Source organism: Pseudophryne corroboree, chromosome 4 (assembly GCF_028390025.1).
Source record: "Pseudophryne corroboree isolate aPseCor3 chromosome 4, aPseCor3.hap2, whole genome shotgun sequence".
Classification (NCBI taxonomy): domain Eukaryota; kingdom Metazoa; phylum Chordata; class Amphibia; order Anura; family Myobatrachidae; genus Pseudophryne; species Pseudophryne corroboree.
The window spans coordinates 226,685,938-226,704,353 of NC_086447.1; the positions used below are offsets into that span (position 1 = coordinate 226,685,938).

The 18,416-nt window shown below is 47.6% G+C and overlaps 1 protein-coding gene across 2 annotated transcripts in view; it reads left to right on the plus strand.

Moving 5' to 3' along the window:
• LOC134909253 (ceruloplasmin-like) overlaps positions 1–18,416 on the plus strand; it is a 219,061-nt gene that overhangs the window by 135,115 nt on the left and 65,530 nt on the right. The window contains exon 12 of one of the 2 annotated variants that reach the window (XM_063915951.1): positions 12,623–12,827. The exons of the other annotated variant lie outside the window; for it this stretch is intronic. Coding sequence (XP_063772021.1) covers positions 12,623–12,827 — 205 coding nt within the window. The remainder of the gene's footprint in view (positions 1–12,622; positions 12,828–18,416) is intronic. 2 annotated transcript variants of the gene reach the window in all.

Below are 18,416 nucleotides of genomic sequence, written 5' to 3' on the forward strand. Positions count from 1 at the left end.
TTGACACACCCCTGGAGGAAGAGGAGTGAGAAGCATGATAGGCCCAGCCCACCCAGGGTCTTCTAAGTGACAGTAACCTATTCCCCTCCAAGTGAGTCTCGCAGAGACATGCAACATCCGGGCCATATTTCCGAAGTGTAGTTAATACTAAGGAACGCTTTATCTTATTATTTAAACCTCGAACATTCCATGTCAGAAATTTCAAATTAGCCATAGATCTGGTAATATTCTATGTAGTAACCTAAAGATACAGTCCAGCGAATATTCCTGGAAATTGTTAGTGAGGGTAATAACAGTGCTATACTACTCAATCCCTGATTCTTAATCGACAGTATCCAATGCATCAGACAAACTTCCCACATCAAAATGAATGTACTCCAAAACAAATTTAAGCATGAGAAAAATAACAAACTATAGAAAGAAAAAAACTTGTGTAAGGCACAGCAACAAGCTGTTCGCTGAACTCTCCCCCCCTCCCCGTATACCACCCCTAACTTCGGCATACTTAAATCCCAAACTATCGTTTCTATCTCTCAAGGGCTAAATACTAAACAAAACCCTTAACCAAAGTCAAGCGATCAAGAGAAAGAAAAGAAAAGTCCTGAGCCACCAACGCCAAGGGGGGGCTCCCTGGACAATGGGTAGATGCCTCTGGTGGTCCCAACCGATCATTATACAGTGCAGGGCCTCAATCCGGGGCCATCTGGCGCGCTCCCGGAGCATATCTGTCCAGCCATTGGGCCGCCTCTCTAGGGGAATTGAAGAATTTGGTTTCCCCGTCCGCTACCACCCGGAGTCGGGAGGGGAATAGCATAGAGTAGGAGACGTTCAGGTCTCTGAGGCGCCTCTTGATAGGCATAAACTGGGCTCGATCCTTCTGGACTTCCGCGGCAAAATCAGGAAAAGCAGACACGGTAACCCCGTTTCTGGTAAGGGGGCCTTTTGTGCGTCCCAACCGGAGGACCGAGTCACGGTCCTTATAATGCAGAAATTTGGCGATGAAGGTGCGCGGAGGGGCGCCAGGAGGTAGAGGACGAGATGGTATCCGGTGTGCACGCTCCACCGTAAACTGTGCCGTGAAGGATTCAGCGCCGTACAGTTCCTTAAGCCATGACTCCAGGAAGACCTCAGGCTGGGAGCCCTCCTCCTTCTCCGGCAGGCCCACAGATCGCACATTATTTCTACGCAGCCGACCCTCCATGTCTAGTAATTTGGATTGAAGGGATGTTACTTGCTGGGTTACCGTGGAAATAGATTGTTTCATAGGACCGCACATATCCTCCAGATTCGAGACACGGGTTTCTGCCTCTCCCACTCTCTCTCGTATGCGCTGGACGTCCTGCCGAAGCAGTGAGAGATCACACTGCACTTTCTCCATCTTATCTGAAAGACGCTGTTCCGATCCAGCTATTGCCTCCAGCACTTGTTGAAGAGATGGAGCTGGGGGTGTGTTAGGGGATTCAGCAGCTGTTGCAGATGGGGAGTAGGAGTGGGACGGAGAGGCCCCCTGCGAAGCGGCCTGCGAGGCCCGTTGGTTTAGTGGGTTAGGTTGTCTGGCAAATTTCTCCAGCTTCGCCGCAGCCGTGCGCTGGCCGTCCCGAACCATGACGGACAATAGGTAGTAACAGACACTCCGGTATAATCTCAGGTCAAAAGCGTAGAAGGAGACTTCAGCAATGAGTGAATTTTAGGGTTGTAATAAGCAGAAACACATCCGCAGCTGGTCTCCAAGTAGTAGGCAAATGTAAAAGAAAGTACTGGCAGCGTCCCAGAATATAGGTGAGAGCAGGAGCGATGCAGTTATTTAGTATGTAAAATAAGACAGCAACTGAAGTCAAAGTGTAATTTGATCCCAGGAGGTAGAAGTCACTCACCAGTTACATATCAGTCAGCCTTTAAGTGAGAGTGTTACCTCTATGACTGGAAGCAGCAGTCCAGAGCAGTGGGGCCGGGAATCTCCAAAATTGAGGCCGGGGATCCGGAGGAGGTATAGGCCGCAAATCCGGAAGTATGTCTCCACGGCCGTACAGACCCCGGGGAGAGCGGGGAAATCGCCTGCCGGTGCCCTGCAGCGTAGGGAAGAAAAGCAGGGTATTCAGGCACACCAAAGGGGCCAGGATATTACAGGAGGATGTTTAATCCAGGGAGCTCCAGGGATCTGCTTCCTACTCCTGTGCTGCCGTGGCCACGCCAGCCTTGATGTTTTTTGACCCAGGGCGATATGTTATCAAAAAATTAAAGCGAGCAAAAAACAAAGCCCATCGTGCCTGCCTGGCATTGAGACGCTTCGCTGACTCTAAATATGCCAGATTCTTATGGTCAGTGAGAATTGAGACCACAAACTTAGCCCCCTCAAGCCAGTGTCTCCACTCCTCGAGTGCATCCTTAATAGCCAACAATTCCCGGTTACCCACGTCATAATTCATCTCGGCAGGCGAAAATTTACGGGAAAAGTAAGCACAGGGATGAAGGCGATTATCAGACACTCCCATCTGAGAAAGCACTGCCCCAATACCCATCTCAGAGGCATCCACCTCCACCACAAAAGGACGCTCTGGATCTGGGTGTCGCAGCACCTTGGCCGAAACAAATGCCCTTTTGAGATGGGCAAAAGCCGCTTTAGCCTCACAAGACCAGTGAGCAACATCCGCCCCTTTCTTAGTGAGTGCCACCAAGGGCGCCACTATAGACGAAAATCCAGCGATAAATCGTCTATAAAAATTCGCAAAGCCCAGGAAACGCTGAAGCGCCTTCAAACTAGTGGGCTGCACCCAATCCAGGACTGCCTGTACCTTGGAACCCTCCATTTGGAAACCTTCTGGGGAGATAATATATCCTAGAAATGCGATTTGCTGAACTTCAAATTCGCACTTCTCCAGCTTCGCCCCAAGCCGGTGGTCTCTGAGTTTCTGGAGGACTAAGCGTACATGCTTCCGATGTTCCTCCAGGGAATGGGAGAAGATTAGGATGTCATCTAAGTATACAACTAAGAATCTATCCAAATATTCCCTGAGAACATCATTCATGAAATCCTGGAAGACTGCCGGGGCATTACAGAGCCCAAAAGGCATCACCAAATATTCATAATGCCCTGAGTGGGTATTAAAGGCAGTCTTCCATTCATCCCCCTCTCTTATTCGGATTAGATTGTACGCACCGCGTAGGTCAATCTTAGAAAAAATGGTGGCAGTACGAAGCTGGTCAAACAAGACCGAAATGAGAGGCAGTGGGTATGAGTTTTTAATCGTGATACGGTTCAATTCCCTGAAATCGATGCAGGGTCGCAACGAACCGTCCTTTTTACCCACGAAGAAGAACCCCGACCCAACTGGAGACTGTGAAGGTCTGATAAATCCCTTAGCCAAGTTCTCCTGAATGTACTCTGCCATAGCCTGAGTCTCAGGACGTGACAGGGAGTACAACCTGCTCTTGGGAAGCTTAGCATTTGGCAACAAATCAATGGCACAGTCATAGGGGCGATGGGGAGGTAGTACCTCTGCAACTTTTTTGGAGAACACGTCCGCAAAATCTGCATAACACCCTGGCAATCCTGGCAAACTTAGCTGCGAGAGCCTGACTGGAAGGCTCAAGCAACTCCTGAAACAATCAGTACCCCAACTAAGAATCTCCCCAGAGACCCAGTCAAATTGAGGATTGTGGGCCCTTAACCAGGGTAACCCCAACACCAATGGGGCAAAAGTACAGACAGTCACATAAAAGGACAATTTTTCAGAGTGTGTGGCTCCAATAAACAAAGAAATCTGGCTAGTGCAAGAGGTAATTTAACCTTGGGATAATGGTTCCCCGTTTAACCCACAAATCTCAATTTCCGATGCCAAGGGTACTAAGGGAACAGAGTGTTTCAAGGCGAATTGGCGGTCCATAAAAACCCCGTCGGCCCCACTGTCCACAAAGGCCTCAGTCTTGACAGTTTGACCGAGGATCTTCAAGGTCACCGGAATGATAAAAGTCTTCTTGGGAAATTCTGACTTCTGGCCTGACAGGATATTTCCCATCACCCTCAGGCCCTGAAGTTTTCCGGCTTTTCTGGGCATGATACTACCACATGACCTTTATTCCCACAGTACAAACACAACCCCTGCTGTCTCCTCCGCGTCTTCTCACGCGAGGAGAGGCGGGTAGCCCCAATCTGCATAGGCTCCTCGGAAAATTCCTCAGAGTCTGAGGTTCCCTTGGGAAGGAAGGAAATCTCAGTCTCCCTTTCAAGCCTACGCTCTCTCAGCCGTCTATCCACCCGGATGGATAACTGCATGAGCTGATCCAAGCTATCAGGCAAGGGATATTGTACCAGTTGGTCCTTTATCTGGTTAGAAAGACCTCTTCGGTACTGGTGTCTCAGGGCTGGGTCATTCCACTGGGTATCATGGGCCAACCTCCGAAACTCCGTACAGTAAACCTCAACTGGCCTTCGCCCTTGCTTAAGGATCGAAATCTGAGCCTCGGCTGAGGCCGTCTTGTCAGGGTCATCATACAACATGCCCAGTGCCGTAAAAAAAGCATCAACACTTTTAAGCGACGGACAGTCAGGCTGCAACCCATATGCCCAGACCTGTGGGTCTCCTTGTAGCAAGGAAATCACTATGCCCACCCGCTGAATCTCCGACCCAGAAGACTGAGGCCTAAGCCGGAAGTATAGCTTGCAGCTCTCCTTGAAACAAAAGAACTGCGAGCGATCTCCAGAAAAACGATCCGGGAGATTTACTTTCGGCTCCTTAACCCCTGCAGGTGCTGCTGCTGCGGGAGCTCCGCCAGCAGCCTGGGAGGTGTGCATTTTAATGGACAAATCATTAAATTGTCGAGTCAGGACCTGCACCTGATCGACCACCTGTTGCAACGTATTTTGAGGGGTATGCTCCATATTCCCACAAAATTTCAACAGGAGTATTAGGCTGCTGAATATGTTATGCACACCAGTGCCTGCAGGAAAGTACTGGTGTCAGAACGGTTATGCACTCAAGTGCCTGCAGGAATGTACTGGTGTTTGAACTGTTATGCAAAACAAATGGACTCACAGACAGACTGGGGAATATGACATAACGTACACAGAAGGTGATAGGGTAACAAAATACACACAAAGTGAACAGAGAAGCCCAGAGGCTAAGGAACTGGGTATCTCCCTTGTATTAGAACTGCTCAGATGGGAAAAGCAAGATGTTGTGTTTTAATACGTAGAGAACCCGAAATGCTGTTGCTAAGGGCAACAGCAAAACCCTAAAGGGTTACCAACGGGTGTGGCAGTAAACTCCTTGGTCAGAGATGGAATGATAGACACAAGGAGAGTCTCCACAATCCTAATTCTCACTTGCAGTGCACAGGTTCAGCTTACTGCCACTAAACTGACCCCTGACACCTAGCACAGTGAGACAGGATTAGACAGGCAAGTCTTAGAATACAGCCGCAAACTTGCTAAGTTCACAGAGTAGTAACAGAACCCCAGCAAGCTAAACGACTGACTCCAGTCTTGCTGCTAGGTCTGGATTGGCAGAGTGTAATACCAAATCCCCAGGCCTATTTGCAGTAAGCAACAAACAAATACAAAGCTACACAGTACTGGTTAACTTTCAGGAACTGACTAACCAACAAAGATTCAGCAGCATCTGCTTACCCTGAGAAGAGGCCTTATAAAGCAGGTGCTGTCCACGCCCCACTCAGACCTCACAGACTGTGAGCACAAAAACCAGCACCGGATCCCCTGCCGTGCACAGAGCCTATAACCACTGCACAGCAAAAGACCCGAACCGGAGTATCAGCTGCGCTCAGGTTACTCCGCTAGCACTTGTCTCCCGGTTGCCATGACGACGTGGCAGCACAGGGCAGGAGACCCTAACACTTCTATTACTTTAAATTCTAGGACACTAAAACCAAGCAAGCCTCCTCTAACACGCAGAAATACTAACAATATAAATTTTCAACAACTTTCCACTTCTCTGCAACAACGTCTCTCACCAATCTCTACATTCACCACACCTGACACTGCTGTATCCCACCTGCACCAGACCCTAGAGAGTGCCCTTGATGAAGTTGCTCCAGCTACCCATCACACTCCACGTAGGCTTAGATGCCAACCATGGCACTCTAAATCAACAAGACACCTACAAAAACTGTCACGTAAGGTAGAACGTTAGTGGCGGAAATCTCAGAATCCAAGTGACTTTCTCACATATAAGACTACCTACCACTCCTATCGTCAGGCCCTGGACACTGCCAAACAAACATATTTCCAATCTCTCATCTCTTATCATGCCACCAACCCCAAACGACTTTTTAATACATTTAAATCACTTCTTTACCCTCCCTCACCTCCCCCACTAGCTACTATCAGTGCACAAGAACTTGCTTCCTACTTCAAGGATAAGAATGATAAAATCCGAGATGAAATGGTATGCTCTAACTCAGCCAGTGACCTGCTCAAATCCCTATTTGAACCCTCTGGCACTTTCTCATCATTTGATCCCACAAGTGAAGATGAAGTATCAACACTCTTTTCATCCTCCTACTCCACTACCTCTCCTCTTGATCCTATACCTTCACAGGTCAGCAAAAGTTTGTCTCCTGTGCTTATCCCAACCTTAACTAAAATCTGTAATCTCTCTCTCTCTACTGGCATCTTTCCATCTCTGTTTAAACATGCAGTGATTACTCCCATTCTGAAAAAACACAACTCTGACCCAAACACACTCTCTAACTACCGTCCCATTTCTCAGCTACCTAGTCCCTCCAAGCTACTTGAGAGACTTGCCTACACTCGCCTTACACACTTTCTTAACTCCCACAACTTACTGGACCCACTTCAGTCAGGCTTTCATGCCCAACACTCTACGGAGACGGCACTGACCAAAGTAGTGAATGATCTGGTCACTGCTAGATCAAAAGGCCATTACACACTACTTATTCTTCTAGATCTCTCTGCTGCTTTTGACACTGTTGACCACTCTCTTCTCATACAAACACTAGAGTCCCTAGGTCTTCAGGACACAGCCCTTACTTGGTTCTCATCCTACCTATCTAATCGATCTTTCAGTGTTCACTTCTCTGATTCTACCTCCTCTTCTCTACCTCTATCAGTTGGAGTACCGCAAGGCTTAGTCTTAGGTCCTCTGCTTTTCTCAATCTATACCTCCTCTCTTGGTAAACTAATCAGCTCCTTCGGATTTCAGTATCATTTGTACGCTGATGATACTCAAATCTACCTATCCTCCCCAGATTTATCACCATCTGTATTGGCTCGTGTCACTGGATGCCTGTCTGCCATTTCATCTTGGATGTCATCTCGCCATCTCAAACTAAACATTTCCAAAACAGAATTAATTATTTTTCCACCAGCTAAGGGTAGTTACCAACCTGATATTGCCATAACTGTTGACAATGCAACTATCCACCCTACCCCACAAGCTCGCTGCCTAGGTGTCATCCTTGACTCTGAACTGTCGTTTGTTCCACACATTCAATCTGTATCTAAATCATGTTACATGCACCTTAAAAACATATCCAAAATACGCCCTTATCTTACACAAGACACTGCAAAAACTGTGATCCATGCACTCATCATCTCCCGCATTGATTATTGTAATAGTCTCCTTACTGGTCTTCCCAAACATAGGCTCTCACCACTTCAATCCATTTTAAATGCAGCTGCGAGGCTAATCTTCCTCGCCAGACGTTCTTCGTCTGCTGATCCGCTCTGTCAGTCCCTCCATTGGTTACCGGTATTCTACCGTGTCAAATAATAAGAATTTACTTACCGATAATTCTATTTCTCGGAGTCCGTAGTGGATGCTGGGGTTCCTGAAAGGACCATGGGGAATAGCGGCTCCGCAGGAGACAGGGCACAAAAAGTAAAGCTTTAGGATCAGGTGGTGTGCACTGGCTCCTCCCCCTATGACCCTCCTCCAAGCCTCAGTTAGGATACTGTGCCCGGATGAGCGTACACAATAAGGAAGGATTTATGAATCCCGGGTAAGACTCATACCAGCCACACCAATCACACTGTACAACCTGTGATCTGAACCCAGTTAACAGTATGATAACAGCGGAGCCTCTGAAAAGATGGCTCACAACAAATAATAACCCGATTTTTGTAACTATGTACAAGTAATGCAGATAATCCGCACTTGGGATGGGCGCCCAGCATCCACTACGGACTCCGAGAAATAGAATTATCGGTAAGTAAATTCTTATTTTCTCTATCGTCCTAGTGGATGCTGGGGTTCCTGAAAGGACCATGGGGATTATACCAAAGCTCCCAAACGGGCGGGAGAGTGCGGATGACTCTGCAGCACCGAATGAGAGAACTCCAGGTCCTCCTTAGCCAGGGTATCAAATTTGTAGGATTTTACAAACGTGTTTGCCCCTGACTAAATAGCCGCTCGGCAAAGTTGTAAAGCCGAGACCCCTCGGGCAGCCGCCCAAGATGAGCCCACCTTCCTTGTGGAATGGGCATTTACATATTTTGGCTGTGGCAGGCCTGCCACAGAATGTGCAAGCTGAATTGTATTACACATCCAACTAGCAAAAGTCTGCTTAGAAGCAAGAGCACCCAGTTTGTTGGGTGCATACAGGATAACAGCAAGTCAGTTTTCCTGACTCCAGCCGTCCTGGAACCTATATTTTCAGGGCCCTGACCACATCTAGCAACTTGGAGTCCTCCAAGTCCCTAGTAGGCGCAAGACACCACAATAAGCTGGTTCAGGTGAAACACTGACACCACCTTAGGGAGAGAACTGGGGACGAGTCCGCAGCTCTGCCCTGTCCGAATGGACAAACAGATATGGGCTTTTTTGAGAAAAAAACCACCAATTTGACACTCGCCTGGTCCAGGCCAGGTCCAAGAGCATGTTCACTTTTCATGTGAGATGCTTCAAATCCACAGATTTGACTGGTTTTAAACCAATGTGTTTTGAGGAATCCCAGAACTACGTTGAGATCCCACAGTGCCACTGGAGGCACAAAAGGGGGTTGTATATGCAATACTCCCTTGACAAACTTCTGGACTTCAGGAACTGAAGCCAATTCTTTCTGGAAGAAAAATCGACAGGGCCGAAATTTGAACCTTAATGGACCCCAATTTGAGGCCCATAGACACTCCTGTTTGCAGGAAATGCAGGAATCGACCGAGTTGAAATTTCTTCGTGGGGCCTTCCTGGCCTCACACCACGCAACATATTTTCGCCACATGTGGTGATAATGTTGTGCGGTCACCTCCTTTCTGGCTTTGACCAGGGTAGGAATGACCTCTTCCTGAATGCCTTTTCCCTTAGGATCCGGCGTTCCACCGCCATGCCGTCAAACGCAGCTGCGGTAAGTCTTGGAACAGACATGGTACTTGCTGAAACAAGCGGCAGAGGCCATAAGTCCTCTGTGAGCATCTCTTGAAGTTCCGGGTACCAAGTCCTTCTTGGCCAATCCGGAGCCATGAGTATAGTTCTTACTCCTCTACGTCTTATAATTCTCAGTACCTTAGGTATGAAAAGCAGAGGATGGAACACATACACCGACTGGTACACCCACGGTGTTACCAGAACGTCCACAGCTATTGCCTGAGGGTCTCTTAACCTGGCGCAATACCTGTCCCGTTTTTTGTTCAGACGGGACGCCATCATGTCCACCTTTGGTAATTCCCAACGGTTTACAATCATGTGGAAAACTTCCCCATGAAGTTCCCACTCTGCCGGGTGGAGGTCGTGCCTACTGAGGAAGTCTGCTTCCCAGTTTCCATTCCCGGAATGAAACACTGCTGACAGTGCTATCACATGATTTTCCGCCCAGCGAAAAGTCCTTGCAGTTTTTGCCACTGCCCTCCTGCTTCTTGTGCCGCCCTGTCTATTTACGTGGGCGACTGCCGTGATGTTTTATCCCACTGGATCAATACCGGCTGACCTTGAAGCAGAGGTCTTGCTAAGCTTAGAGCATTATAAATTTACCCTTAGCTATATTTATGTGGAGAAAAGTCTCCAGACTTGATCACACTCCCTGGAAATTTTTTCCTTGTGTGACTGCTCCCCAGCCTCTCGGGCTGGCCTCCGTGGTCACCAACATCCAAAACTGAATGCCGAATCTGCGGCCCTCTAGAAGATGAGCACTCTGTAACCACCACAGGAGAGACACCCTTGTCCTTGGATATAGGGTTATCCGCTGATGCATCTGAAGATGCGATCCGGACCATTTGTCCAGCAGATCCCACTGAAAAGTTCTTGCATGAAATCTGCCGACTGGAATTGCTTCGAAGGAAGTCACCATTTTTTTACCATGGCCCTTGTGCAATGATGCACTGATTTTAGGAGGTTCCTGACTAGCTCGGATAACTCCCTGGCTTTCTCTTCCGGGAGAAACACCTTTTTCTGGACTGTGTCCAGAATCATCCCTAAGCACAGGAGACTTGTTGTCGGGATCAGCTGCGATTTTGGAATATTTAGAATCCACCCCTGCTGTTGTAACAGTATCCGAGATAGTGCTACTCCGACCTCCAACTGTTCCCTGGACTTTGCCCTTATCAGGAGATCGTCCAAGTAAGGGATAATTAAGACGCCTTTTCTTCGAAGAAGAATTGTATTGCCGTATAAAGGAAGAGGAGTTATTTGGGGTCGGTCCATCGGACCTGGTGGCCACGGCAACTGCTGGAAAATCCACCGTTTTTACCCTAAGTCACATCTCTACAGAAAAAGACACCGTCTTTTCAGCTTCAGTCCTTTCGTCCCTATAAGAGTCTCCCTCCGACAAGGAGGCAGTATGGGAAAAAATTCACGAGCTGTATTCCCAGCAGGTGATAATTAAATTACCCCTCCTACAACAAGAAAAGGGGTATTATTCCACACTATATTGTGGTACTGAAGCCAGAAGGCTAACCCTATATCCAAGGACAAGGGTGTCTCTCCTGTGGTGGTTACAGAGTGCTCATCTTCTAGAGGGCCGCAGATTCGGCATTCAGTTTTGGATGTTGGTGACCACGGAGGCCAGCCCGAGAGGCTGGGGAGCAGTCACACAAGGAAAAAATTTCCAGGGAGTGTGATCAAGTCTGGAGATTTTTCTCCACATAAATATAGCTAAGGGTAAATTTATAATGCTCTAAGCTTAGCAAGACCTCTGCTTCAAGGTCAGCCGGTATTGATCCAGTGGGATAAAACATCACGGCAGTCGCCCACGTAAATAGACAGGGCGGCACAAGAAGCAGGAGGGCAGTGGCAAAAACTGCAAGGACTTTTCGCTGGGCGGAAAATCATGTGATAGCACTGTCAGCAGTGTTTCATTCCGGGAATGGAAACTGGGAAGCAGACTTCCTCAGTAGGCACGACCTCCACCCGGCAGAGTGGGAACTTCATGGGGAAGTTTTCCACATAATTGTAAACCGTTGGGAATTACCAAAGGTGGACATGATGGCGTCCCGTCTGAACAAAAAACGGGACAGCAGGACTCACTGTAAAATAAAAAACCTAAGCTAAACTTTTCTAAGCAGCTCTTTAGGAGAGCCACCTAGATTGCACCCTTCTCGGACGGGCACAAAAACCTAACTGAGGCTTGGAGGAGGGTCATAGGGGGAGGAGCCAGTGCACACCACCTGATCCTAAAGCTTTACTTTTTGTGCCCTGTCTCCTGCGGAGCCGCTATTCCCCATGGTCCTTTCAGGAACCCCAGCATCCACTAGGACGATAGAGAAATAAAGTACTTTTACTTACATACAAGGCTATTACCCAAACTGCACCATCATACATCTCCTCACTCATCTCAAAATATCTCCCTACCAGACCCCTCCGCTCTGCACAAGATCTGCGTCTCTCATCCACATGTATTACCTGTTCCCACTCAAAATTACAGGACTTTACCCGGGCTTCACCCACTCTGTGGAATGCCCTCCCACGCACAATAAGACTCTCCACTAGTCTCCAAACCTTTAAACGTTCCCTGAAAACTCATCTCTTCAGACAAGCCTACCAAATTCCTGACCCACACACATAACCTTCAATGCTTCCCTATCCAGTTACATTCCCTCTGCACAGTCCCCATAACCTCACATTTTGTCTTCCAACAATGCTGGGTGATCATATCATACAACCCACTAAGAACCTAGCAATCTGGGGAAACATTATGTAACAGGTTGCATCTATCCTTGTGTATCAATGCCTATTTCCCTATAGATTGTAAGCTTGCGAGCAGGGTCTTCCTACCGCTATGTCTGTCTTTGCCCTGTTTTGTTCTATAACTGTTGTTCTAATTGTAAAGCGCAACGGAATATGCTGCGCTATATAAGAAACTGCTAATAAAAAAATAATAATATACGGTTCTGTGCCCTGACATTTCATAAGAATTTTAGTCAGAGTTTTTAGTGATGAGCGGATTCGGTTTTACTCAGTTTTACTCGGTTCTCAAAACAGAATCTTATTGGCTATCCAAAACACGTGACATCCGTGAGCCAATAAGATGCCGTTTTGAGAACCGAGTAAAACCGAGTAAAACCGAATCCGCTCATCACTAGAGTTTATACAGTAGTTCACAACCAGTTAGTCAGATTGTGTCTACTCTACTTATGCACTGCACTTCTGGAAACTTACTGAACACCTCTAGTGTGTCATGTACAGTAGAATAGAAACATAATTTTCTCTCCTCTTAGGTGTTTTCGATGTGGAGTGTATGACTACAGACCATTACACAGGAGGAATGAGGCAGCAGTACAGAGTTAAATCATGTAATAAGCAGACGCCTAAAGTTGGGATTTCCCCTATACGCACCTATTACATTGCAGCCGAAGAAATAGAATGGGATTACTCTCCATCCCGAACCTGGGTACATGAGAGACACTCGTTCCATGCTGAGAGGTAATGATGCAGATTATATACACGCTATCTATATGTGCTCTATCTACCAAACAAATCACTAAATGAACAGACACAAAAAAAAGAGTTGATCGATAATTTGTGCATGAAATGGTTTTATAACAAAGTAACCAAATTTCTTATAAATAACAACCCAAATATACAGTACCTGTAGAGAACTCTGGGTGCTGTTTATTGGACTTGGAGATAGAGATGATCAAAGTTACTGCAGAATTCCAATTTACAAAGTGAAACTGATGGTTGTGCAGAGGTCCTACATTTCAGCGACACAGGGCCTGGTTCTGAGTTGGACATAGCCACGAAGTAGGACGCAGCGGAGCAATATTTTTTTATCTGTACATGCAGACATTGCTGCCAGTAGGCATCTCAGTTCTTACACAGACTCACGGATGCACACCAGGGAAGGGCTTTGTAGCAGCATTTGCATAAAGTCGCAGGTGCAAATGCAACCAATGACGTAGGCATGGACGTGACTACAGCCGACTCAGCATCAGGCCCACTGTCTTTGAGCTGCAATTTTGTATTAGTATATTCTGATATCAGCTGATCTCTGAATACGCTCACCACACTGCTATCTACACCACCACAGCACACCCACAGAAGTTATCTCATGTGCAAATCCCCAGTTGCCGCCCAATTACACCCTCTAAGCAGCAACTGAAGAAGCAGCAGAGAGGCGTGCATCTCTGAGACAGGCTCTTGGGCAATGCAGTAAACACAGACCAGGTTTATTTGTACCATACTGAAAATAAGAATTTACTTACCGATAATTCTATTTCTCGGAGTCCGTAGTGGATGCTGGGGTTCCTGAAAGGACCATGGGGAATAGCGGCTCCGCAGGAGACAGGGCACAAAAGTAAAGCTTTCCGATCAGGTGGTGTGCACTGGCTCCTCCCCCTATGACCCTCCTCCAAGCCAGTTAGGTACTGTGCCCGGACGAGCGTACACAATAAGGGAGGAATTTTGAATCCCGGGTAAGACTCATACCAGCCACACCAATCACACCGTACAACTTGTGATCTAAACCCAGTTAACAGTATGATAACAGCGGAGCCTCTGAAAAGATGGCTCACAACAATAATAACCCGATTTTTGTAACTATGTACAAGTATTGCAGATAATCCGCACTTGGGATGGGCGCCCAGCATCCACTACGGACTCCGAGAAATAGAATTATCGGTAAGTAAATTCTTATTTTCTCTATCGTCCTAGTGGATGCTGGGGTTCCTGAAAGGACCATGGGGATTATACCAAAGCTCCCAAACGGGCGGGAGAGTGCGGATGACTCTGCAGCACCGAATGAGAGAACTCCAGGTCCTCCTTAGCCAGGGTATCAAATTTGTAGAATTTAGCAAACGTGTTTGCCCCTGACCAAGTAGCTGCTCGGCAAGGTTGTAAAGCCGAGACCCCTCGGGCAGCCGCCCAAGATGAGCCCACCTTCCTTGTGGAATGGGCATTTACATATTTTGGCTGTGGCAGGCCTGCCACAGAATGTGCAAGCTGAATTGTATTACACATCCAACTAGCAATAGTCTGCTTAGAAGCAAGAGCACCCAGTTTGTTGGGTGCATACAGGATAACAGCAAGTCAGTTTTCCTGACTCCAGCCGTCCTGGAACATATTTTCAGGGCCCTGACAACATCTAGCAACTTGGAGTCCTCCAAGTCCCTAGTAGGTGCAAGGCACCACAATAAGCTGGTTCAGGTGAAACACTGACACCACCTTAGGGAGAGAACTGGGGACGAGTCCGCAGCTCTGCCCTGTCCGAATGGACAAACAGATATGGGCTTTTTTGAGAAAAAACCACCAATTTGACACTCGCCTGGTCCAGGCCAGGGCCAAGAGCATGGTCACTTTTCATGTGAGATGCTTCAAATCCACAGATTTGACTGGTTTTAAACCAATGTGATTTGAGGAATCCCAGAACTACGTTGAGATCCCACAGTGCCACTGGAGGCACAAAAGGGGGTTGTATATGCAATACTCCCTTGACAAACTTCTGGACTTCAGGAACTGAAGCCAATTCTTTCTGGAAGAAAATCGACAGGGCCGAAATTTGAACCTTAATGGACCCCAATTTGAGGCCCATAGACACTCCTGTTTGCAGGAAATGCAGGAAACGACCGAGTTGAAATTTCTTTGTGGGGCCTTCCTGGCCTCACACCACGCAACATATTTTCGCCACATGTGGTGATAATGTTGTGCGGTCACCTCCTTTCTGGCTTTGACCAGGGTAGGAATGACCTCTTCCGGAATGCCTTTTTCCCTTAGGATCCGGCTTTCCACCGCCATGCCGACAAACGCAGCTGCGGTAAGTCTTGGAACAGACATGGTACTTGCTGAAGCAAGTCCCTTCTTAGCGGCAGAGGCCATAAGACCTCTGTAAGCATCTCTTGAAGTTCCGGGTACCAAGTCCTTCTTGGCCAATCCGGAGCCATGAGTATAGTTCTTACTCCTCTACGTCTTATAATTCTCAGCACCTTAGGTATGAGAAGCAGAGGAGGGAACACATACACCGACTGGTACACCCACGGTGTTACCAGAACGTCCACAGCTATTGCCTGAGGGTCTCTTGACCTGGCGCAATACCTGTCCCGTTTTTTGTTCAGACGGGACGCCATCATGTCCACCTTTGGTATTTCCCAACGGTTTACAATCATGTGGAAAAAACTTCCCGATGAAGTTTCCACTCTCCCGGGTGGAGGTCGTGCCTGCTGAGGAAGTCTGCTTCCCAGTTTCCATTCCCGGGATGAAACACTGCTGACAGTGCTATCACATGATTTTCCGCCCAGCGAAAAGTCCTTGCAGTTTTTGCCATTGCCCTCCTGCTTCTTGTGTCGCCCTGTCTGTTTACGTGGGCGACTGCCGTGATGTTTTTCCCACTGGATCAATACCGGCTGACCTTGAAGCAGAGGTCTTGCTAAGCTTAGAGCATTATAAATTTACCCTTAGCTCCAGTATATTTATGTGGAGAAAAGTCTCCAGACTTGATCACACTCCCTGGAAATTTTTTCCTTGTGTGACTGCTCCCCAGCCTCTCGGGCTGGGCTCCGTGGTCACCAGCATCCAATCCTGAATGCCGAATCTGCGGCCCTCTAGAAGATGAGCACTCTATAACCACCACAGGAGAGACACCCTTGTCCTTGGATATAGGGTTATCCGCTGATGCATCTGAAGATGCGATCCGGACCATTTGTCCAGCAGATCCCACTGAAAAGTTCTTGCGTGAAATCTGCCGAATGGAATTGCTTCGTAGGAAGCCACCATTTTTACCAGGACCCTTGTGCAATGATGCACTGTTTTTAGGAGGTTCCTGACTAGCTCGGATAACTCCCTGGCTTTCTCTTCCGGGAGAAACACCTTTTTCTGGACTGTGTCCAGAATCATCCCTAGGCACAGCAGACGTGTCGTCGGGATCAGCTGCGATTTTGGAATATTTAGAATCCACCCGTGCTGTTGTAGCAGTATCCGAGATAGTGCTACTCCGACCTCCAACTGTTCCCTGGACTATGCCCTTATCAGGAGATTGTCCAAGTAAGGGATAATTAAGACGCCTTTTCTTCGAAGAAGAATCATCATTTCGGCCATTACCTTGGTAAAGACCCGGGGTGCCGTGGACAATCCAAACGGCAGCGTCTGAAACTGATAGTGACAGTTCTGCACCACGAACCTGAGGTACCCTTAGTGAGAAGGGCAAATTTGGGACATAGAGGTAAGCATCCCTGATGTCCCGGGACACTATATAGTCCCCTTCTTCCTGGTTCGTTATCACTGCTCTGAGTGACTCCATCTTGATTTGAACCTTTGTAAGTGTTCAAAAAAATTTTTAGAATAAGTCTCACCTAGCCTTCTGGCTTCAGTACCACAATATAGTGTGGAATAATACCCCTTTTCTTGTAGTAGGAGGGGTAATTTAATTATCACCTGCTGGGAATACAGCTTGTGAATTTTTTCCCATACTGCCTCCTTGTCGGAGGGAGACCTTGGTAAAACAGACTTCAGGAGCCTGCGAAGGGGAAACGTCTCGACATTCCAATCTGTACCCCTGGGATACTACTTGTAGGATCCAGGGGTCCTGTACGGTCTCAGCGCCATGCTGAGAACTTGTCAGAAGCGGTGGAACGCTTCTGTTCCTGGGAATGGGCTGCCTGCTGCAGTCTTCTTCCCTTTCCTCTATCCCTGGGCAGATATGATCTTATAGGGACGAAAGGACTGAGGCTGAAAAGACGGTGTCTTTTTCTGCAGAGATGTGACTTAGGGTAAAAACGGCGGATTTTCCAGCAGTTGCCGTGGCCACCAGGTCCGATGGACCGACCCCAAATAACTCCTCTTCCTTTATACGGCAATACACCTTTGTGCCGTTTGGAATCTGCATCACCTGACCACTGTCGTGTCCATAACACTTTCTGGCAGATATGGACATCGCATTTACTCTTGATGCCAGAGTGCAAATATCCCTCTGTGCATCTCGCATATATAGAAATGCATCCTTTAAATGCTCTATAGTCAATAAAATACTGTCCCTGTCAAGGGTATCAATATTTTTAGTCAGGGAATCCGACCAAGCCACCCCAGCTCTGCACATCCAGGCTGAGGCGATCGCTGGTCGCAGTATAACACCAGTATGTGTGTATATACTTTTTATGATATTTTCCAGCCTCCTGTCAGCTGGTCCTTGAGGACGGCCCTATCTATAGACGGTACCGCCACTTGTTTTGATAAGCGTGTGAGCGCCCCTAAAGGGTGTTTCCCAACGCGCCCTAACTTCTGGCGGGAAAGGGTATACCGCCCATAATTTTCTATCGGGGGGAACCCACGCATCATCACACACTTTATTTAATTTATCTGATTCAGGAAAAACTACGGTAGTTTTTTCACATCCCACATAATACCCTCTTTTGTGGTACTTGTAGTATCAGAAATATGTAACACCTCCTTCATTGCCTTTAACGTGTGGCCCTAATAAGGAATACGTTTGTTTATTCACCGTCGACACTGGATTCAGTGTCCCTGTCTGTGTCTGTGTCGACCGACTAAAGTAAACGGGCGTTTTAAAACCCCTGACGGTGTTTTTGAGACGTCTGGACCGGTACTAATTGTTTGTCGGCCGTCTCATGTCGTCAACCGACCTTGCAGCGTGTTGACATTATCACGTAATTCCCTAAATAAGCCATCCATTCCGGTGTCGACTCCCTAGAGAGTGACATCACCATTACAGGCAATTGCTCCGCCTCCTCACCAACATCGTCCTCATACATGTCGACACACACGTACCGACACACAGCACACACACAGGGAATGCTCTGATAGAGGACAGGACCCACTAGCCCTTTGGAGAGACAGAGGGAGAGTTTACCAGCACACACCAAAAAAGCTATAATTATATAGGGACAACCTTATATAAGTGTTTTCCCTTATAGCATCTTTTTTATATATTTCTAACGCCAAATTAGTGCCCCCCCTCTCTGTTTTAACCCTGTTTCTGTAGTGCAGTGCAGGGGAGAGCCTGGGAGCCTTCCCTCCAGCCTTCCTGTGAGGGAAAATGGCGCTGTGTGCTGAGGAGATAGGCCC